The 25,249-nt window shown below is 38.5% G+C and overlaps 1 protein-coding gene across 1 annotated transcript in view; it reads left to right on the forward strand.

Annotated features, from left to right (window-relative positions):
* The window catches only part of LOC129771019 (uncharacterized), a 209,622-nt gene extending 192,272 nt beyond the window's left edge, over positions 1-17,350 (forward strand). Inside the window, exon 5 of the mRNA XM_055774257.1 lies at positions 17,243-17,350. Within this exon, the coding sequence (XP_055630232.1) occupies positions 17,243-17,317 (75 nt within the window). The 3' untranslated portion in view covers positions 17,318-17,350. The remainder of the gene's footprint in view (positions 1-17,242) is intronic.
* Positions 17,351-25,249: the final 7,899 nt, after the last annotated feature.

Raw genomic sequence — 25,249 nt, forward strand, 5'->3', positions numbered from 1 at the left:
AAATGGTAACTAAAGCGTTTGATGAAGCTCAACATATTATTTGCTCTATGGATGATTGTATTATAATGATCAACGAAGGTTAGTTTTGAATCTAAGACCACGCCTAAGTCTCTTACTCGTTGACATCTATTGATGGGTTGATTTCCCAGCTTAACACTGTTGTTCAATGGTGTTCTTCTTCTTCTAAAAGTCATCAAAGTGCATTTCCTAACATAACTCTAGTGCACCAATTGTAAACTATGTTAACTTCATTTTGGAATGTTTGAGAGTCTTCTTCATTCTTTATTTCCATATTTCCATATTATGTGTAGATAAGTGCCTTAACACTGTTAAGGAAAACGCAAACGTGATTAACAAATAAAATGAACAAAAGTGGGTCTAATGGTCTAATGAGAGTCTTGAGGAACTCCGGATGTAACAAATATTGGTTTTGAAATTTTACCATTGAACCTTACTATTTGCGTGCAGTCAGTCAAATATAATTCTAGCCATTTTGATTTCTATTCCTATTTTTTGAAGTTTAAGAAGCAGTAATGGTATATCAACACGATCGAAAGCCTTACTAAAATCAGTGTATAGAGCTTCAACTTGATTACCATTATCCATTGCATTCAAAGTGAATGTGACAAATTCCAGCAAATTTGTTGTTGTTGATCGTCCTTTGAAAAAAACGTGTTGCTTATTCGTAATTCGTGTCTTTAGTTGTTGAAAAAGTTTTTGGTTTATTATGGCTTCAAAGAGTTTTGGAATGCAAGAAATAATTGCTACTCCACGATAATTTCTTACATCGGATCTATTACCGGATTTGAATATAGGTACAAGAAAAGAATTTTTCCATATTTTTGGGAACCTTTCTGATTCCAATGACTTATTGAAAAGCCATAAAAGTGGATGAGTTAATTCAGATGCCAAATCTATCTATATATATAAAAATGGATGTCTGTCTGTCTGTCTGATTCTTATGGACTCGGAAACTACTGAACCGATCAACATGAATATTGGTATGTAGGGGTTTTTGGGGCTGGGGATGTTTCGTGATAGTTTGAGACCCCTCCCCCCTCTCTAAGGGGAGGGCTGCCATACAAATTAAACACAAATTTCTACATTACTCGGGAATTAACCAAGCAAATGACTACCATGCAAATGAAGCATTCATTTATGCATTAGTCATGAACTAATCAAGCAAACTGAACCAAATTTGGCATGGGGAGATTTTAGGGGGCAAGAAACATTTCTAAAGTGGTTCAACACTCCTCCCACCTTTCTGAAGGAGCGGGAGGTTGTTCTGTCATAGAAATGAAACACAAACCTCTGCATAACTCGAGAACTAATCAAGCACAATTTGGGATGTGAGGGTTTTTGAGTATAAGAAATATTTCTATAATGGTATGATACCCCTCTCTCCTCTGGAATGGAGAGGGGGTCCCATAAAAATATTACACATATTTCAACCTAAAATATTCCAACCACACATGACAATTGAAAATTTTCGGGAAATGCTAAAGGAAAAAGGGAAATTGGGAAAAATAAATTCCCATATGTTCAACAATTACATAGTGACAAGTGCTGTTAGTCCATGTTTGCGCTAGCGAAATTGATCTTTGTTCGAAACTGGAAATGGATTTTAATGTGATGAAACGCACTCCTATAGCATCTTCTATTTATACTAGTTGTAATCTTCAAAAGCGATTTTAACAGTTGAGTTGAGCTGTTCGCAAATGTTCATATATTTTTCGAGATTAGCGTTAAATTTGTATTTCTTATAAATTTTATGTGCCTTCTGTTTTTTTTATTTTTTAGATTCTGTATGTTTTGATTAAACCAAATCGGATACTTTGTGTTTATATTTCTCCTTTTTCGTCTAGTTGGTATCTCCTCCTCTATAATTTTATTGATCATCTAGCAAAAAATCGTCACTGCTGCTTCAATGTTTTCCACACTTCTAAATAAATCCTGCCAATTGATATAGTTAAGCATCGAAAACGAAAAAAGATGTTGATGATGACATGGTCAACTTCAACAGCCATTGAGTTGATTGCCATTTACGGTGATACAGCTGAGCCCACTAACAATTACCTATTCTTTGATAATCGCAAGGGAACCACGCTATAGAAGCGACCCTTCTGACCGCTAATATCATACAAACATTCCTTCCCTTCCTCTGGTGACTGTGACCTGCCGATGTGACCTAAAGCGCGAATCACTGAAACTTGTACAATGAGAATTAATTGCGACTCCGAAGCGTCATTCAGTGTGTTCTTTGTGCAATTTCGCTGGTTCAGGTCAATCACGGAGAGCAACTACGAAGTGTACAGTCTACTCAAGCTCGAGCTTTCAAGAACCAAAACCCAAGAAATTCTCAAAATATTCACTCAAAATAAACAAATGGTAGCATTTTAAGTCTGCCCGGATTTTTCCGTGTTAAACCTTCCCAATCATTCCGTTTGATTGCCTAATGCTTCTCGAATGTTGCAATACGGTTTGATCTGCGATTCCGATCAATTTACTGATCCATCAAGTGCCCAAGCCTGTAAACAATGCCATACAAATAAAACACAAATTTCTGCATTACTCGAGAATTAATCAAGCAAATGAAACCGAATTAGGCATATTGAGATTTTTGGGTGCAAAAAATGTTTCTATGGTGGTTAGACTCTCCACCCGCTCTCTCTAAAAGGAGGGCTTCTTCTTCTTCTTGGATGGCTCTAACGTTCCAGTGGAACTTTTGCATTCTCAACGTAGCATTACTTGCGTCATTTTTATTAGTAATACTTGTTTGAGATTTCTATGCCGAATAACACGCCTTAAATGTACTCTGGAGTGGCAAGCTCTAGAATACGCGTGACCACAGTGCAAGCCGGAAAAAAATTCTTTGACGAAAAATCCCCCGGCCAGAACGGGAATCGAACCCGAACCCCCGGCATGATAGTGTGGAACGCTAACCACTCGGTCACGGGAGCACGGGTATGTAGGGGTTTTTGGGGCTGGGGAAGTTCCGTGATAGTTTGAGACCCCTCCCCCCTCTCTAAGGGGAGGGCTGCCATACAAATAAAACACAAATTTCAGCATTACTCGAGAATTAATCGAGCAAATGAAACCAAATTTGGCACGTGGAGGTTCTAGGGTGCAATAAATGATTTTATGTGGTAGAATACTCCTCCCGCCTCTCTTAGGAGGGGGGGGGGCTGCCATACAAATGAAACACAAATTTCTACCTAACTCGAAAACTAATCAAGCAAATGGAGCCAAATTTGGCATGTGAAGGGCACGAAACGTTTCTATGGTGAATACACTCCTCCCCCCTCTCTAAGGCGGGCTATCATACAAACGAAACACAAACTTCTGCATAACTCGAGAACTAATCACGCACAATTTGGGATGTGAGGGTTTTTCTGAAAAAGGGAAAATTCGGAAAATTAAATTCACATATGTTTTACAATTACATAGTGACAAGTGCTGTTAGTCCATTTGATGTTTGCGCTAGCGAAATTGATCTTTGTTCGAAACTGGAAATGGATTTTAATGTGATGGAACGCACTCCTATATCTTATTCTATCTATACCAATAAAACGGTATCGCGGAATGTATTGATAAGAGCAGAACTCGAGGAAGGAATTGTCCGATTTAGGGCTTTCTTTATTCTATCATATTTTCTGTACAAAACATTTATTCCATGTAACGGAGAAACATGTTATTTGGAAGTGGTTGAAAAATCTTGAGCGAGAATTGTGTCTGAAAATAATCTCATATTATAATGATGGGTTTTGTTAGAAATACTAGAAACTTTACAGTAAAAGGTAAATTCAACGGAGTTGATTAGAAGATCAACCGATGAACAGTTCTGCGATTGGACCCATGAACTTGCTCATAGCAAGAAAACGGTATTGTTTAAAGGTATTGATAACAAAAAACAAATTTTGGGTGGGGCCAAGTTTGCCGAGTCAGCTGGTATATTATATAATATTACACTATAAACTAATTTCAGATAAAATTTCATTCATTGTTCACCACATAGCTACAATCGATTCAATGTTTCCCTTTTTTCAAATACACCTTGACCAGCAAACAACTTATAGGGTTTTGGGTAGCTGAACCAGAATCTTCCGAGAGTTGATAGAGGATCATATTTGATGGAAAAAAATTGTCCTCTGCGTATGGTCAATTATCGACTATGACAAAATCGAACATTATCGAACTTTTATTTTGTTTTGGACTATGCCCTCAACCGGCTAAAATTCAAAAAGTACGCTACTTAGAACGAGTCTTAGAAAATTCGGCGCTGAGTACAGTTGAAATGCATTTGAATTAATGGAATTAAGTAACGTAGTATCATTTGCGTCTTTATTATTATTACCTGGCTAAGATTGGTATACCAAATAATATGCTTTGATTGTATTCGGAGTGGCAAGTTCGAGAATATGTGTGTACTGGAAGTAGGAAGAAATTTTCTTGACGAAAAATCTCCCGGACAGAACAGGAATCGAAACCACAGCTTCGGGTATGATATGTGTGACGCGCTAATCCCTCGCCCATGTGGACCATGTCAAATTTACCCTACAATATTTAATTAGTGTTGACAGAGTCGTAATTTAAGTTCAATTTTCTACCACACGGTTGATTTACGCGTCGATCCGATACACAGAAAAAGAAGCCTAATTATTTTCAGCTTCTTGTGCCCTACAACACACACACGACTCGTCTGGGACATAAATTATTTTCACGTTATTTTGTGCTCGAGAAGCATTCACAATTATTTTTTCTCCTAAAACATGTTCCCAATTCTAGCGGAAGACTGAAGAAATACACCGTAGTTCCCGCGTGTCAGGAGACACCGACGAATGAAATATGCGTGTGCCGTGACATAGCAATGTTATAAGGTTAACATCTATCTTGGCGGTAAAAATATGATACCGCTTGTTTTAGAAAGAAAGAAAGAAAAACGAAGGAATAACATCGGTAATTTGTTTGAAATTCGTATGAGTATTGAAATCTTCTCGAAAACGATGTAAGCCATTTAACACGTTCCGGAACGAGGGCAAGTCTGGCAATAAAAAATTGACACAAAGCTCTTCGCCCTCCGCGTGAAATATATCCGACAACAAAGATTGAGACGTATCCATCACGAAAAGTGCTACAACGATGCACCCTATTAATGAAAGCCGTTTCACTGCACTGTTTTTCAAAACAGGAGGTATCATAAAATAAATTATATTTTGCCCAATGTATTTGTCTTTTTCGGAAGCGTGCGATGAATTTTATCCCACACGTAGGACAGACAGATTCAGGACAGCTGCTCATCTGCTTTTCGTTTCGATCGCCTCGGTTTGACGGTTGGTGCGACTGGCGGAAAAGCGGTGACGACGGTGTTGCTGACAACATGAAGTGAAAAAGATCAGTCGCACATGTTTTGACAGTTGACACTTGAAGTGCATGCGCTCACCCATATCAAAATGAGATCAACCGCGTCGAGAGAATAAAACTGAATCGTATATAGATATTGGTTCAGCTAATTTTATTCCAGCGTGGCATATCCCGTTTTGGTTCCGAAATATCCACTGAGCTCTGCAGCAAAGCCCAACAAAAAGGATAACATAATGATGTCAAAGGCGATAATGATTGAGCCCCACTCGGTTTTTGATGGATTGATGCCATCGCAAAACGTGCCAGACGTGAGAGATGGTTTAGGCTCGCCCGCGGTGATCGATTATGTTTTAACGATATATTTGTTTGTACATACATACATTTCAATTGTCATTCGTTCATCTAAACTATCCGAGTGATTAGCTTCATTCGGTTCGCGTCCGGATGTGCGGGGTACTGTTTTGTGTCATTAAAGCCTAAATTCTAATGCAATTGTTATTTTAAAGAGACAGACAGTACCAGTAGCAATGATTTGTAAGAAGAATAGTCTTTAATTTGAAATGTATTCGTACATCAGCTAATTCGACATTTAAATTTCAATTGCAGTTTCATTCGCATTTGTTTCACCATTTTATCGTATTGTAACATGGTGATATTCGATGGTTGAGTCGTACCAGGAAATGTTGAATTCACTTCAAATCAGTCTAAAAATTTTAGTGAATTGTTAAAATAAAAAAAAAACAATCATTCAAATAATACGAACTTGAAGCTCACGATCTCGAGCTTGAGTGATCAGCACTAACTAACCACACACTAACCACTCGGTCACGGAAGCCGCAACGCGGTCTGAAATGAATATCTACAATAAATTAATTTGAATGTTGATAGGCGACGTGTGAATCCGAGACTCCCGACGACACAAACAGGTAGCCGAAAGTAGACGCTATCAAATGAGCGCATCTTTACCGGTGGGCAAACAACGGCGTTTAAAATATCTTCCCGTTCCCTCCTACATTGTCACTTGTTTAACATCATCGTTGAGCAACAATCAACCGCGAGAGGCTGTGGAAACACCCAAAACACACTTTATTTTATATGCGACGCTCATCAGCTCGGGAAGACAAAAAATATATATAAAATGGGGTAATAAAACCCGTTTCCAGAAGATCAAAGACGACAGCCACGATCAGGATATATAGCCTATTCTGAATACTGCTAATTAGCACTGATGAATAGTGACGCTTTATTCGGAACGCGATAGCGAGTCAGAGAAAGAGAGGTCGATTTTTTCAGGTGCTATTCCATCGGTCTGCTCCGCTCCGGCGGTCTTTTGCTGGAACTTGCCGGCGGACGCATTAAACGCGTAGATGAAGTTCCCCGGCCGCGCTGATTTCTAGAATGAGGCTATAATTAATTTAGGAAAAAACGATGGCTTCTGATTCCACAACGAAAAAAGTACAATGAATCGTAGCTGATTATTAGTCTGAGTGAGATAAAATCACCTAAATTTTTAATGCCGCCAGGGGAATTCATCGAACTAATTTACCATCCGGAGAGAAATAGTTCGAACGCGAGATACGAGGTATATTCGTAGACTAGTGAGACTTTTCAAACTTTATGTAATAAGCTTATAGATAACTCTGTTTTAAATCCGAATTGTATTATTTCCCAGCTTAACCGTTTGAGTGCGGGCCAAATTTTGTGAGAATATGCAAAAATAGGGATGAATTTCGGGTATATAAAAAAATATAATTAAACGTATATAACTGATTAAGTCACAAACGTTTTGTTAAAGGGGAAAAACACATAAAAAGTGGTATTTATAAAATTTTCTAAAATTAACTTATTTATAAATAGTTTCTTGAATAATGAGAAAATTATGATTACACAATTTCATTCAAAATTAAGGTTTCCTGCGCGTTAAGTCATCTTTTACAAATTGAGCGAATTGGATTCTTTTACTTTTTATTACTACATTCTACACATCGCCTTAACCTTCTTCGCATGTTTTTTTTTCATATTGGTGAAGTAAATCAAGGTGCAGACTCGATAAACTTAAAGTGAACTTGTTATTTTATATAATTTTTATGCATTCAATGCTATGATTATGTAAAATTATGATTATGCAATGTCATTAAAAATTGATGACAGTGGAAATTACATTTATTGGAACTACTATATGACCCAGACACATTCCAGTTGCTGCTGAAGGCCGTAATTTGTCTTGTTTCCCAAAGTTCATATATGACCAAAAAGGATATAGACTCACATTGATGTTCTACTTTTTACTCTTAAAAAACACTCTCCAATTTGTTTTTATGATGAGATATAATACTGTCACGCATTTATGCAACAGCACCAGTGGCTATGTGGATAGGTAGCGTGGTCGTGTAAAACAGCCTTGCATTCAAGAATGATCTTGGCTCGTTCCCCGTTGACATCATTTTTTTGTTTTGGGTACAATCCCAAGCTGACGTTCAGTCTGAGAGAAAGAGATATCTGCTCCTATACACACAAACATTTTAAAGCTTTTGAAAAAGGTACTTTTATTTGTTCATTTCATCCTTCAGCACACGAAAAAGCATTTTTTCTGCCGAAGATGAAATGTTTCCTGCCAACGCTAGTTTGGGTGTACAATCTGAACTGCTCAACACGATGAGCGTAAAAGGGAGAGGGGCCGACTTGGTGGGCAAAAAAAAACATTTTGAGCGTGTTGTATGTATATGTTCTTATATTTTTTCTGGAAAGCTGAGAATTTTTCACATAACATATGTCGAAACGCAGAGAGGCGTTTTTTCGATTTGAGTTGAAATTTATTACTTTTGTACTACTGGACCGATTCAGATGATCGATACATCAAATTAATGCCAATAAGCTAGCCTTTTTTGAAAAAATAATATATTTGCCAATTAATTGGATTCTAGTCGCATACATCCTAGTCGCATAGAAATATTGAACGAAAACTGAAAACATGTTAATTTTGAAAAATCATAACATAAGAACGAATAATAACAAATCTCTGATTTTTGGATATGTTATTATGTTATGTAAAAAAACTTCAGCTTTCAAGAAAAATATAAAGAAATACAGCATTCTTGATCCCGAAACCATGTAAACTATGAAAAAAACTAATGCAATCTATAATTACGAAATCAAAATCCATTTTTTTCGCAAGTCTAATATTTTTTAAAAAATACTATCCAATTGGATTTAATTTTATTTGTCGATCATCTGAATCGGTACAGTAGATCAAAAGTTATGGATTTTTGTGTTAAGAAAAGAGGAAAAAAATGATTTTTCGAACTTTAAAAACCATAACACAAAAACGAAAAAAACGTCTCTCTAGTTTCGACATATGTTATGTGAAAGATCGTCTGCTTTCCAGAAAAATATAAAAAAATACATCACCCTTGGTCCCGAGACTATGAATACATCAAAAATCAAATACAATTAATAACAACGAAAACAGAATTTAAATTTTCTGCAATTGTAGCATTTTTTTTTCAAAAAAAGACCATCCAGCTCATTGGCTTTGATTTGATATGTCGATAATCTGAATCGGTCCAGTAGTTAAAAAGATATGAATTTAAAAAAAGACATTTTTGGGAAAAAGAGGAAAAAGTTGATTTTTCTGACAACCCTAAAATGGAAATGGTCACCCTAATGAAAAAATAAAAAAAATACGGGTCTAATGTTTAGCGATGAAGAACAAAACTTTCACTTTTCACGAAAATCTGAGAACCACTATATCGGTTTGGCATGGAACGGCTGAATAAGTGTTTGATATCAGCATTAGGAATGAATACTCTCTGCTCGCTAGTTGGATTGAGACTGTAAATTCAAGTCGCGTATAGTTTATTTATCGCAAATAAGATGAGAAGGGCAGTAACTAATGCATAACCCGTTACTGACGGTACGGGTGAATGAGCACACAAATGGACAGAACAAATGTATGGGAAAATGAGAATGCTTCCAAATTTCATTTATTTAAACCATTTACGGATTAGGGAAATGTAATGTGTAACATTTCAAACAAATCGAAGAGGGTTTTCAGTTTGATTGGTATGTACATCATCAATATTTTGATGCAGTCTTACATCAAAACCGCTACGCTGCGTGATATAGAATACATTTTTGTGCTAAATTTAACTAAATCGGCTGTATATGTTCGAGCTGCTTCGGCTATGTTCTGTTTTGAATTCACTGGTATCTTGTAATGCATGGAAGAGTATCGTTAGAAAATCTAACCAAATAATTAATTTTTTTAGAATAATATGAATTTCCATTTTCTTAGACCTTCTCTACGTCCAATATAACAATGGAGAGAGGAAATATTGCAATTTTACCTCCGCCCGACAACAACTTGTTCACACGACCAGAGCATGAAAGAAGAATATTCACAATTTTCTATCAACCAGTGTTCCTCTTGCCAACGAGAAGAAATATCTATTTTATCCATCTAGTCGATTATGGAATCAACGTTGCGGCATTTTATAATAATCGATTCATTCGAATTGTTTTTGAATGAAAGCATGTTTCAGTAGGTTAATCAATTTACCAATACCAAAATGCTTTTTACAGATGAGTGATAAAAGAACACATTTTTAAATTGGTGCAATTTATGTTTATTGCAAAAGCGGACGATTTTTCCTGGTCAAAATTTCTTTTTCGTCGAATGTTGTTGAGGATTTGTTTGGCAATTTCTGCTGCGCTTATAGCTAATAATCCAAAAGGAGTGTGTTTTTAAACCATTGACCACTAATACAGTAGATCTGTCTTGGCACTTCCAATTTTCAATGGCGAAATTTAAAAAAACATAATTACTATTCCAGAGAATCGAATCAAAAGTAGATAAAAAAATCCTAATGGCATAGAATATTCACCGTAACTGTGGTCATTTGTGGATTCTATCAACATTGACCTTTTCGGAAACTGAGTCAGGTCCTATTCAAATCACCCAAATATTGCAGGAATAAAATTTTATTCATCTAAGATCCTGAAAGTCTGTTTCGTTGCTTCGTTTTTAGTTGACCAGCTTTTTAAAATAATCTTTTTGATAGAACTGAAGTAGCAGTTATTGGAATGGAATTTAGTGCTTCCATAAATATATGGAACCATAGATTATTAAATTAAAATTATTCAAAAAGATGCATCGAAAACAGAGATGGTCGTCTTTTCTAGGAAGCATAGACCAGGTTCAACTTTTGGGAAAACCGATCACTCATGCTATGTCATTCAAGTATCTTGGGGTCTGGTTCGACTCCAAATGTACTTGGGGGGGGGGGGCATATTAGGTAACTGAGTAAAAATTGCCAACAAAGAATAGACTTTCTCCGTACAATTACCTGCACTTGGTGGGGAGCCCACCCAGAAGATCTTATAATGTTGTATCGAACCACTATTCTCTCAGTGATGGAGTATGGCAGTTTCTGTTTTCAATCAGCTGCCAAAACACACCTCATTAAACTCGAGCGAATTCAGTATCTTTGTCTCCGTATTGCGTTGGGATGTATGCCCTCAACGCATACCATGAGTCTCGAGGTTTTGGCAGGCGTACTCCCACTAAAAGATCGCTTCAATTTATTATCTCTTCGGTTCCTCATCCGGTGTAAGGTTATGGTGATCGGAAATTTTGAGCAGCTGATCGGGCTAAATTTTCATTCTGGATTCATGACTTCATATCATGAATTCATCTCCATGCAGGTTGTTCCTTCTTCGTATATTCCCAACCGTGTTTGTTTTCCTGACTACATCAATTCCTCTGTGCAATTTGATCTGTTAATGAAGAAGAAAATCCATGATATTCCAGATTATCTTCTATCGGGGATCATTCCTACGATCTTCAATGCAAAGTATGGGCGTATCAATTGTGATAATATGTACTTTACTGATGGGATGAATGATTCCACAGGATTTGGAGTGTTCAACGAATTTTTTAGTACCTTCTACAGTCTTCAGAATTCTTTTGTAGATGAGTATATTGCTGAATTGGCAGCAATACACTGGGCGCTGGACAGCGTCGCCTCACGACGAATCTCTGCGTTTGTGGCCATGGTTACCACGACATCGAAAACGTTGTTTGGTCGTGCGAGTTGTATCTTGTCGCCAGATCGAATTTAGAAAACTCCCTTCGGGCTCGAGGAAAGCAGCCCAATGTGAGAGATGTGTTGGCTCGGTTAGATCTTGATTACATGTCCCAAATATATGTTTTCCTTAAAGCTATCGATCTTCGAGTGTGAATGTTCATACATCCTTTTCCCCTCCTTTTTGTCCTTCACGAGCTATCGGTTCCCTTCCTATTAACATTAGAATAAGTTAAATTGTAAATACATATTAGATGTAAGGATAGTTTTAAGAATTGAGTGTGAAGTGTCAGTGTGAATGAGAATGTGAATGTGAATGTGAGTGTGAGTGTGAACACACATCTGCTTACATCCCATCCTTTTCCTAATGAAAATGTGTCACTCTTCTAAACTCGAGTCGACCGCGAGTAATCGGTTTCCTATTTTATTAACCATAGAATTAACGAAACATGTTAATATATGCTAGTAGAAATATAGTTAAGAGTATGACTCCTTTAAACTTATGTAACTGAGCCTATAAAAATAAACGGATTAATAAAAAAAAGATGCATCCTACTCCTTTCCACGGGAAACTTGAAACCATTGTTCGCAGAGACAATTACTGGCGTTTCCGGCGAGAACTTAACCGTGAGAATATGCAAAAACAATTAATACCATTAATAATCAATATTAGTATGTTGTCGTTTTGGTCGCGTGGTCTTACGGATTGTCGTTGTTAAATGGTCGCTATTCAATTAAAATGTATAACGTTATTCTTAATTTAAAAATATATTAAATGTATTTCGGATTTGCATTATTCGATACGTAATTATTTGATTATGATTGCAAATATTCAATCATTTGAATCAATCGTACGAATAACCGACATCTCTACCAACAAGCGGTCAACATCACTCTTGACTTTTCAAGGTAGTGTGTCTCGTTGTGAATGGAATCGTGGTCCGATTTTGGTAGCAACTCGATGAAATGATACAGAGCGTCGGTTTTCATGGCGTCTGGCAAAGATCGCTGTTTATGTTTGCATCACAAGCCATTGTTGTTGATTTTCATGCGTTTCCAAATGTAGAATAAAGTTATTGGTTATAGTTATCATTATGCAGTTTCAATGCTTTTTTCAATAGAAACCTGGAATAATTTTGGTGATGAAACTAACATATAATCAGCTATTTGTATGTCTAGTGGAAAAATAACGCTAGCGATGCTTGCTCATTATTCTAGTGGTCGTCGTAATACAAAACCATGGCTCTTTCCACGCTGAACTGAACACTGAACAGTTGTGAAATATTTAGCTGCCCGACTTTCGAAACGATATTTACATGACGGTTGCAATCAATTTTCAATTAACAATATATCTAGTAAAAAGTCCTACAGGAACGTAGTTGAATGAAAAGTTAATTAAATAATCAGTTACTAAAATATTGTGTTAGTCTACAAATACATTCATTTTTCTGTCGAGTGTAGATAAGAAAAAACATCATAATGTGGTCGTAAAAAAGTATGAAATTGAATTTTTAAATTTTTTCGTGTTGCATATTTGCCACCGTAGATCACTATTCTGATTCAAAACTTAACCGTCTGAGGCACAGAATTTAAGAAAATAAAAATACCCATGTCGCACAGAAATTTTACATCAATCAAAATTGAAAAAAAAAATTGTTTAGGTGTTGTCAACTACTTCAAATAGGAAGATCCGAAAAAAAATATGACCACGCAGCTATTCTAATATATCTAGGTGGGTCAAAAATGTCTCACCATGCGTTATTACGCATCAAAAAGGTGGGACATTTCCAATAACACCGTGCCCCAAAGGGTTAAGAGCGCTTTTTGTCTATGTGCATGGGACATTCGATACTTCAGACTATTTATTTGGTCCTCTGGGGTGACCATAGTAGAACAAATACTCCACCAGAAACAAAAAAATATTTTGGAAGAAACCAATTCTTTCCCAACACAGGTAGCTATAAATAAGCAAACGAAGCGACAAAAAAAAACTGACTTAATTGTAAAATTCCTTCCCGAAAGGGAAAGAACGGGGGGAGAAAAACCGACAGCCCAGAACGAGAATACAATTTATTGCCAGCGAATCGACAGTATTGCATATTTCCCTTCTGGCTTAGTTATGCCTCCCGAACAGTACGAACACCTCTCGATAGAATGGCTTTTTTCTCGAATAAAAAACCGCCATGCAAACAAAAAGCGCCGCCACCACCGAAATCTTTGTGTGAATTTTAATTGTTATCATTTCACCGGATGAAAGATTTATTAGCGCTCTCTAGTTTTTCGCAGCTTTATGCTTTATTCTATCGCTTTCAAAATTATTCAATTTGACTCATTAGACCATCGATTTCTCGACCTGATTAGTCGGTAGCATACCGTTCAGAGCTTATCTAAAGCAGATAGATCAACTGGGATAGCAATACACGAAGTTATGTTGCTTTTACTCATTTGTTCTGACTAGAAAAAGTCGATGCAAATAATTGAAGAAGTGTTTCAAGCAATCTTTCTAAAATCAGAGATTTCGCGGAATTGGTAATATTCTGATATTTTATGATGTTATGGCTAGTTAATCTGTAACTGTCACTAACAAAGTAATAACTCGACTTCTGAATTCGTGAATAATTTTTAACAAAACGTTAGCGGAAAATTTTGCGAACGTTAGAAGGTTTTCCTCTGCTTCACCTTGCGAAACACAAGAAAAATTACATAGATTATTAAAAATACTTTTTCAGAAATTTTATTATTATCTTGTAGAATTTAGTATTAGGTCGTGTCACCGATTGGTGTTAGGTTAGAGATTATCTCCATTATTTACTACATTTGTGTTAGTATAATTTTCCATCCGACACGATTACAACGATGCAATAGTTGTTTTTATAGTATGACTTGTTGCAACATTTTTTGAATTTTCATTCAAGAACATCAAGCATTTTCTAATTACTTTTTGCTCGACTTTTCGGGATTCGTCTCAATACAAGGAAACAATTATTGTTATGTTTTTAATTCTCGTTCCTCTTCATGAATACTATTACGCCTTGGAATGCTTCAAGTTCTCTAGTTACCAACATCAATATGTGGCTCAGCTTGAAACCGATCGGTAGTAATAGGTCTCATCGATTTAATTCCATCCGATATTTGCAAAATCGATGTCGTCCACGTCACAATGCAAAGTTGCACCAATGGTGTGAAAACCGCACCGTTGGAGCCCATCTATTGGCCATATATTGCCTGTCAGGGGCTTCCAAGGAAATCGAAAGAGTAAGAAGTTCCTTCACTCCATACTCTCAGTGCCGAGACAAAACAACATTCTTAAGTTTTCGCCTTGAGTGCATTTGCTTGTTATCGGACTTTCCTCTCGCAGCGTGTTTTTAACGGCGGAACATCGCCAATATAAGCATTTGGTTTCCTCTCGCCCGCCAAACCAGGAGTGAATTCATACGGTTTGAGCTTGTGATTTGCAAAAGTATGCCAAACTCTATATTTGCAGCATGGAAGCGAAAAGCATGGCGGCTGGAAGGAGTAGACGCAGTTTGGATCGCACGATGTTTGACCGTTTCTAGGATAAAAATTATGCAGACGTCTTCGGAACAAGGGATAGAGGGATAGGAGGGATAGTATACTATCGATACTTTGCAACATCTTCGCAACATCTATTCATGTAAAAATAATGTGTTATTATAAATGTGTCTGTAAATGTTCCAATGTAATAGTTACATGTTATAAAATATGTTTCAAACCTCGTGGAAGACGACTTAGCGGAAATGGAAAATAGTCAAACTTATTTATGAAAATCTTTTTTTATTATGTTTAAAATTTCGAAAACGAATTCGTTACTTCTGGGGTGTAATATTTTGAGCAATAACCCTTTGCAGTTGGAATTATTATCACTTGAAAGAGGTCCTCTTATCTTTCCACGCTGATATTTTTTTGTGCACACCGAGTACCGTTATCTATTAGCTATAGAAACTGCGTAATGATTCGTGAACAAGTTAACTGGACATTAAAATTTGTTCAGAAAAAATGTAAACCATTACATATGGTTGAATAAGTATTTAGTATGAGTTCTTGCTGTGGTGGCTGAGAACAGACATACGACCGCATAGAATTAAAGGGTGTGTCACATCAAATTGCATCACGGAAAAAACGCTGTAGAAATTTAATTTTTAGGAATTATATCTTCAGCTTTCGCTTATAATCAGATAAGAGTGTATAGATCACGTTGGCCATGGTTCACTGTCAATTTTTCGTAAATTTGGAAAAATGTCGTCGAACGAAAAATAGCGTCGTGAATTAATCCTGCGCACTCATTTCGAGAATCCAGAGTTGTCACATCGGGACATCGGTAAGATGCTGGGAATCGTCCAATCCACGGTCAGCAGAGTACTAAAACGATACTTCGAGAACCTAACCATCGACCGGAAGGTGAAGAACGGCAAAAATGGATACTCCGTCAGTGAAAAAGATCACAAGCGCGTAGTTAAGCAGTTTAGACGTGATCCGAGAAGTTCGGTCCGGGATGTCGCCAATAAGCTGAATTTGTCAAGTTCATTCGTCCAGCGGACCAAGCAGCGGGAGGGCCTGCGTACATACAAGGTTCAGAAGGCTCCTAACCGCGACGAAAGGCAAAAAATGGTGGGGAAGACGCGAGCCCGGAAGCTGTACACCGAAATGCTGACGAAGCCGCATTGCCTGGTAATGGACGACGAAATCTACGTCAAAGCGGACTTTCGTCAGCTGCCGGGCCTGTTGTTCTTCTCCGCAGAGGACAAATTCAGCGTTCCGGAGGAGATTCGCAAGCAGAAACTATCCAAGTTTGCCAAAAAGTACATGGTGTGGCAAGCGATCTGCTCTTGTGGAAAGCGGAGCGCCCCCTTCGTGATGACCGGCACGGTAAACGGGCAGGTTTACCTTAAGGAGTGCCTACAGAAGCGCTTACTACCACTATTGAAGCAGCACGAGGGCCCGACCATCTTCTGGCCGGATCTCGCTTCGTGCCACTATTCAAAGGACGTGTTGGAGTGGTACGAAGCCAACGGGATCACCTTCGTGCCAAAGGAAATGAACCCGCCCAACGCGTCGGAGCTTCGCCCAATAGAGAAATATTGGGCGATTATGAAGCAGGCCCTCCGGAAAAACCCAAAAGTTGTCAAATCGGAGGCGCACTTCAAGAGAAAATGGATTTCTGTTAAAAAAAACTACAACCTGACGTTGTACAGAACCTTATGGACGGGGTAAAGAGGAAGGTGCGAGCATACGGGCTTGGGCTCGAAGTATTAATAAAAAGAAAATGCCAAAAGTTGTTTAAGGGGGTATTCTAGTCTAGAAATCTGAAAAAATCGAAATTTTTTTTTTACCATATTTCTGTAGTTTAGGCATTCAAGAATATACTCTAGAAAGGACTTATCGAAAATCCTATTATTTACCTAGTTAGAGCCATCTTAGTGATGTGGTATCTAACCTGTTACGGCCATCACAATGAACTTCAAACGCGTTTCTCTCGGAACTAGTTTTTTTCTAACTGGCGTACACGATATCTCAAGTTCTACTGAACCGATTTATGTCAAATTTATATGAAAATAATCTGCATACATCTCTCTATCGCATGAACCAATAAAAAATTATAACTTTTTAATTTTACTATTTTAAAAAAATCGGTAAACGCAAAAAAAAAACGTTTTAAACAGCATTTTTGTTTTCAAACGGCCGCCATTTTGTTAAAACCCATGTTTTTGACTTGTCCGAGGTTCATGCCATAGCGACATCTTTACTGATTCAGAATCTGTTCGATTTTTTTGTTTCAGATAACCAGAAGAACTGGAATCGTGTACGCCATGGCACAACTTTTTTTTGAACACCCTCACTTCACCAGCATGTAACTATTCTAATTATGAATATTTTTTTTCCGTCCTATTTTTGTTTTATTGTTGAAAGATAGATAAACGAATAATGATATAATGGATAGTAAAAATATTCTTTGTTTTATTTTTACGGAGTTCGAAAAAACGTCCGAAATTCGTGTCTCTACACTAGAATACCCCCTTAATAGTTTTTATTTTACTGTCTAAAATTTTCAAAAGAATCGGTCTACTGGGCGAATTTCTACAGCGTTTTTTCCGTGATGCAATTTGATGTGACACACCCTTTAATACTTCTTAGGCGGCTGAACGGCGCAGTATGAGACTTCTTACTTCGTTCGAATAAAAAGGTGTATAAGTGATGCTTGTTACTATTGACACAAAAACTTGTTTAAAAGCCCAAAAATTTCTTCGAAAGTTAACTATTGAAATCATGAAAATCTATAATTATTTGTGTCTGCTTGAAAAGCGATTGATGCATGTCGTCGGCTAGCAGCAAAAGCACTGTAAATATTGCGCTCGCCCTGGAAAACCGTAGTTTCCATTTTGTTACCGTGTTGAACGGAAGTGCAAAATGTTTGGCCTCAGAATGCACTTGAGCTATTGAAGTGAGTAAAGTAAACATAGTGCATAGTTGCACTCACGCACAGAAGCAAAGTAGAAAATAAATATTAACTAGGCGCGTATAAAAATAATTTTGTCACCAATTCAATCCTAGACCTACTGCTGCCAGCGAGCAACCAATTTCATCACACGGAAGCTTCGTCCGATGCGAAATCTAAGAGCGAAAAGGATGATTGTGTGCTGCGAATGAACGAAATTATCATAGTGCAATTTTTTTTGTTATTTTGAATCCGGTGGAGACTCCTTGAAAAGACGTCGGTTCTCAATACTGTTTGGTGACGAGTGTTTGCGTATGATTGGATCACACGTAAGCATTATTGATTTTATGTCGAAGGTAAATAATGATGGTGGTGGAACAGGTATAGAATCGCCTGTAGCTGCAATATGTATCAGTTGTATGTCTAAAAAAGAGATGCATACTGAGTTCACTACGTGCATTAGCAATAAAGACACCAATCTTGACATATAGACACCACAACTCGACGCCAGCTTGTGTATTATTCTCGTGAGAACAATTCTTCTACTGCTCTTACAAAACAACTCAAACAATCGGTTCATTTCAAGGCTACCTCAACTTTTTAACTGAAGAGTTGTTTGCAAAATTTTGATCCGTTTTGAAGCAGTAAGCTCATACTAAGCAATAAAAAGCGAATTCATTTTTATTTATTTTTCTGTGAAATTATTTTTGAGATTTTCGGATTGATTTCGGGCGGATGATGATGATGTTTTAAATTTATTCGTCTGTAGCCTTTAAAATGGCAATTTAGAAAACTAAACTAAATTAAACCCAAGACTTTAGGATAGGACATTCGGAAAGTCTCGATGTCGTTGCCATCTGGTCTCTAGATGGACGACAGATAAATCGTGAATAAATTGTTGGTGACTTTTTTCTATCGATTAATCACTTCTCGTGGATTCGAGTATAATTTTTGGGTTAAAAATGGTGTCAGAGTGTAGCATGTTTCAAGACGGATGTAGAGAAAGTATTTTACAGCAGCCTGCCGTAATCTCGCGAAGTGACGCAAACGCCAGAGAGAGAAATTTTCAGTACGAGACTTTTCGCGAAATTGCATGTATAATCAACACACGCGTACATTACGAAAATCTGATCTGTACAAATTATGTACAATTGATGGAAAAACATTGCCATCGGCTCGATTTTTGAAAAAATGCAGTTTTATTTAAGCTATGTTACCAACGCCAGTTTGTTGTGAAAACAGCAAATTTTAATCGTTGTTTCCACAACCGATTGGCGTTCATCCATCAAAGTATGGGAGAATCTGTTTCCAAAAATTTTCTACAACATGCCGCCGTTAAGTGGAGCATGAGGTAGCATCAGAGAGAAGAGTTCTACACATTTTCCGTCTTTGTAGCGTGTGTCGAGCGGGCCAACGTAGTTGAGAGCCCGATTGTAACAACTATGGACAGCATCTTCTATTCCAATCCAAAATGCAATTGAAAACATCCGTGTTGAATAAGATAATGCCGTCCGAAATTATCCGATGTAAAGCAAATACAGTTTACGCGAGGATGTTCTGAGTTTTGTTATAAGATGCGTTTCGATGGAGATTTTAGACATTACCCTTCGATCAACTCTCAGCTTCAATTCATCCGAAAAAGACATTGAGCAAATGAGGTAAGTGAACATCGTCAAGATGCTTTGTCCCTTGATTGATGGTGTTATTTGAAATTTGTTGTCCCTTCTCGTTCATTCTATGCCATCAGGAAGGATTAAAAATCATATCGCATCAGATTCCAAATTACGTCACATTATAAGGGAAGTGGCGCTTGCGCCACATCACAGTGGAAATGGCGCTTACGCCATTCCGTTTTCATGCTTTTACGGGGTCATTTTTCCACATTTCTATAAAACTTCGCAGTCGTTTGAAAGGATTTGGTATTCTTTATCGATTTATAACATAAAAAGTAAAATGTCAATTTTGGCGCTTGCGTCACTTTGCGAGATCACGGCATAGCAGTGCGAGCTGTGTTTTTCGGCGAAAAATTGATGGTGAAAATTTGTTCAGCATCGGTTTGTGTAGCCGTTGCCACCACGACATAACTTCGTTGAATTTTGGTGATTTTTTTTTTATTTAAATCGTTTATTTTTACAGGCTCAGTTACATAAGTTTAAAGGAGCCAAACTCCTTACTGTATTGTTACTAGTATATAAACATTTTTCCTTAATTCTAATGTTAATAATATAGGAAACCGATTACTCGCGGTCGACTCGAGTTTAGAAGGGTGACATATTTTCTTCAGGAAAAGGAGGGGATATGAGGATATATTGACAATGATCACACTCACACTCTCAATCACACTCATCACACTCAATTCTTAAACCTATCTTATATCTAATATGTATTTACATTTCATCTTATTCTTAAGAAGGGATCCGATCTCTCACAAAGGAAAAGGAAAAGGAAAAACTAAGGGTATAAGGACAATCACACACGAAGATCGATAGCTTTAAGGAATACATATATTTGGGAAATGTAATCAAGGTCTAACCGAGCCAACACGTCTCTCACCGGCACCATGGGCTGCCTTCCTCGGGCCCGAAGGGTGTCTTCTAAATTCGATCTGGCGACAAGATACAGCTCGCACGACCAAACAACGTGCTCGATGTCGTGGTAACCTTGGCCACAAACACAAAGATTGTTGTCGGCAAGATTAATACGAAAGAGTAGCGCATCTAACGAACAGTGATTGGACATGAGTCGGGAGAAGGTGCGAATAAAGTCCCGACTCAAGTCCAGACTTTTGAACCATGGTTTGAGGCTAACCTTAGGGATAATCGAGTGGAGCCACCGGCCCAATTCATCTTCGTTCCACTTACGTTGCCAGTTAGCGATGGTATTTTTACGGACTAAAGAATAAAATTCATTGAAAGCGATTTGACGCTGATAAATATCGCCTTCAATTGCACCTACCTTTGCTAATGAGTCAGCCCTCTCATTACCCGGAATTGAGCAATGTGAAGGGACCCAGACAAAGGTAATGACATAACAGCGTCTGGTTAAAGCACTCAAATTTTCTCGTATTCTCTCAAGGAAGTACGGCGAGTGCTTTTCCGGACTCACTGAACGGATAGCTTCGACAGAGCTAAGACTATCCGTTACAATGTAATAGTGTTCAACAGGTCGTGAGGCGACGCTGTCCAGCGCCCAATGTATTGCTGCCAATTCAGCAATATACACAGAGCAAGGATTCTGAAGACTGTGGGAGGTGCTAGAAAATTCGTTGAACACTCCAAATCCTGTGGACTCATTCATAGAGGACCCATCAGTAAAGTACATATTATCACAATTGACACGCCCATACTTTGCATTGAAGATCGTAGGAACGATCCCCGATCGATGATAATCTGGAATTCCATGGATTTTCTCCTTCATGAACAGATCAAAATGTACAGAGGAATTGATGTAGTCAGGAAAACAAACACGGTTGGGAGTATACGAAGAAGGATCAACCTGCATGGAGATGAATTCATGATATGAGCTCATGAATCCTGAATGAAAATTTAGCTCGATAAGCTGCTCAAAATTTCCGATCACCAATGGGTTCATAACCTTACACCGGATGAGGAACCGAAGCGATAATAAATTGAAGCGATCTTTTAGTGGGAGTAGGCCTGCCAAAACCTCGAGACTCATGGTATGCGTTGAGGGCATACATCCCAACGCAATACGGAGACAAAGATACTGAATTCGCTCGAGTTTAATGAGATGTGTTTTGGCAGCTGATTGAAAACAGAAACTGCCATACTCCATCACTGAGAGAATAGTTGTTCGATACAACATTATAAGATCTTCGGGGTGGGCTCCCCACCAGGTACCGGTAATTGTACGGAGAAAGTTTATTCTTTGTTGACATTTTTTACTCAGATACCTAATATGGGCCCCCCAAGTACATTTGGAGTCGAACCAGACCCCAAGATACTTGAATGACATAGCATGAGGTATCGGTTTACCCAAAAGTTGAAGCTTTGGTTTTGCTGGTCTATGCTTCCTAGAAAAAACCACCATCTCTGTTTTCTCCGTGGAGAATTCGATCCCTAGCCCAATGGCCCAGGTTGAAAATTGTTCAAAGTATCTTGTAAGGGTCCTTGCAGGTCAGATTCGTTTGATCCTACGACAGACACCACTCCGTCATCTGCAAGTTGTCTTAGGCTGCAATTTTGTGTAAGACAATTGTCGATGTCGCTTACATAGAAGTTGTACAAAAGGGGGCTTAAACATGAGCCCTGGGGGAGGCCCATGTAGGAGACCCGATTTACTGTCGAATCCCCGTGAGAAAAGTTCAACTGTTTCTCACAAAGCAAGTTATATAACATATTATTCAACAGAGGCGGCAGACCCCGAGAGTGTAATTTGTCTGACAAAACCTCTATTGAAACAGAATCAAAGGCCCCCTTTATGTCCAAGAATACTGAAGCCATTTGTTTTTTTTCGGCGTAAGCCATTTGAATTTCTGAAGAAAGCAACGCAAGACAATCATTCGTCCCCTTGCCCCTGCGGAACCCATATTGTGTATCTGAGAGTAGGCCATTCGTTTCAACCCATCGATCAAGGCGAAACAAGATCATTTTCTCCAACAATTTCCGTATACAAGACAGCATTGCTATTGGACGGTACGAATTGAAGTCGGACGCGGGTTTTCCGGGTTTTTGAATAGCTATAATTCGCACTTGTCTCCAATCATCTGGAACAATATTATGCTCCAGAAACCGATTGAATAAATTCAACAAGCGATGTTTCGCCACATCAGGGAGGTTTTTTAACAAGTTGAACTTAATTCTATCCGTTCCTGGAGCCGAATTGTTACAAGAAAGGAGAGCAAGAGAGAATTCTACCATCGAAAACTCGGAATCAAGATCGCACCTATCTTGTGGTATATCTCGAACTATTTTTTGCACAGGAACGGAATCGGGACAAACCTTCCGTGCAAAATTAAAAATCCATCGATGTGAATATTCTTCGCTTTCATTCGATGAAGAGCGATTTCTCATGTTTCGAGCCACTTTCCATAATTTTTTCATTGACGTTTCTCGTGACAAACCTCCCACGAAATTTCGCCAATAAGCACGTTTTTTCCCTTTGATCAAGTTTTTAAATTGATTTTCAAGGTCAAAATACGTTTGAAAATTCTCAATGGTTCCACGTTTCCGAAAAGCTTTAAATGCGTTCGATTTATCCTGATAAAGCTTGGAACATTGGCTATCCCACCATGGATTGGGAGGCCTTTGACAAAAAGTGGAGCCTGGGATGGGTTTCGTTTGAGCGCGAACCGCGCTGTCATATATCAAACGAGATAGGAAGTTATACTCCTCCAATGGAGGCAAACCATCTCTGGAATTGATGGCTAGAGCAATTGCGTCCGCATATTTTTTCCAGTCAATGTGTCTTGTGAGGTCATATGCCATGTTTATAGATTCAGAAGAATTCGAACCAATGGTGATGGAAATTTTGATTGGCAAGTGATCACTACCGTTGGGGTCCTGGATTACATTCCACTTGCAATCTAACGATAATGAATTCGAGCAAAGCGAGAGGTCAAGAGCACTTGGGTTAGCAGGAGGTTTAGGAACACGTGTTGTTTCCCCAGTATTCAAAACGGTCATATTGAAGCTGTTACAAAGGTCATATATCATCGATGAACGATTGTCGTCGTACTGTTCCCCCCAGGCAGTTCCGTGAGAGTTGAAGTCTCCCAAGATCAATCGTGGCTCAGGAAGGAGTGAGCACATGTCAACAAGTTGCTTGCGGCTAACCGCAGCTCTCGGAGGCCAATACAAGCTGACAATACAAAGGTCTTTGCCTCTGATGTTTGCATGACAAGCAACAGCTTCGATCCCCCCAATAGGTGGAAGGTCAATTCTAAAAAATGAGTGGCACTTATTGATTCCCAATAGCACCCCTCCGTATCTGTCAACACGGTCCAAGCGTATAATATTAAAATCGTGGAAAGAGAGATCATCTCGCGAAGAAAGCCAAGTTTCGGACAGAGCAAAAACGTCACAATTGAAGTTATGAATTAAAAATTTGAATGTATCCAATTTAGGGATAAGACTACGACAATTCCACTGTAAAACAGTGATATCTCCGACCTCTCTATTTGAATTAGACATCAAGAGAGATAATCATTGCAAGGAGGGGCCATGTTTGCATCAATTGTTGCAAAATTGTCTTTAATACTGGAAGCATTGAAATGACAATGGTTCTGATGGAGTCGGAAACATTAAAACACTTGAAGATTTGGTCCAAAAGGTCAGACAACTTTATAAATCCCGATTGGGGAGTTGAGCTGGACGGAAAAATAGGGACATTTGGGGTTTTTGATGTCCCCTCGAGTGCTGGGTCGTTCGAAGGTGAACTATTCCCACGGAAGCCAGGAGGAACCTGATTTTGCTTGTCCGCTGCACTCGATTTTTTAGGCATGCTAACAGGAGGTATAACCGGAGGGGCTTGTCCTTGAACTTTGGGAGTGGTCACATTTTTGCGCCGGGGATTCCCTTGGAAAATGAACGGTGTGCCCCCGTTAGCTGTGTCCGCTTCCATTTCGTCAACGGGCAACGTGGCGAAGACATTTTGTGTGATGATTGGTTGTTGTTGTTGGGCCAGTGGAGAAGCGCCCTTTAAAATATCCGCAAAAGTGCGTTTCGAGCGTTCCTTCAAAGAGCGCTTCTGTTTCTCCCAGCGACTCTTGTAAGTTTCACAAACTGAGAGCTCGTGTGGGGATCCCCCGCAATATGGACATTTATGCTCAGTCGCACTGCAGGATTTCCCCTCATGTTGCTCTCCGCAAGTGGCACAGCGCTCCTTGTTGGCACAATAATCTGAAGTGTGACCAACTGACTTGCATTTTTGGCAAGTCATGGGCTTTGGCACGAAGAGTCGCACAGGCAGTCTTAATTTGCCCACCATGACGTAGTCAGGGAGAGCGGAACCAGCAAAAGTTACTCGAAACGAGTCTGACGGCGTGAATTTAGTTTTTCCCTTTTCTTGGGATACTTTCCCTAGTTGGCGGCTGTCCAAAATTTTAACGCCCACCAACGGGAGTCTTTTAAATTTACCAACTCCTTCCTTTATCATTTCACACGTCAGACCCGTTTCAGTTATCACCCCCGAGATTTCTACGTCATGGGACGGCACGTAGACACGATACTCTCGGGAGAATCTCTCGTCGATCACAACTGCATTTGCGTGTTTCCGATCACTCACGACAACACGCAGTTTGTTCGGTCTAACCTTAGAGATTTCGACCACGGAGGAATAATATCTTGCCAGATCTTTCGAAACCTGAATGACATTGATGGATTTTCCGTTC

Source organism: Toxorhynchites rutilus, chromosome 2, assembly GCF_029784135.1.
Source record: "Toxorhynchites rutilus septentrionalis strain SRP chromosome 2, ASM2978413v1, whole genome shotgun sequence".
NCBI lineage: Eukaryota > Metazoa > Arthropoda > Insecta > Diptera > Culicidae > Toxorhynchites > Toxorhynchites rutilus.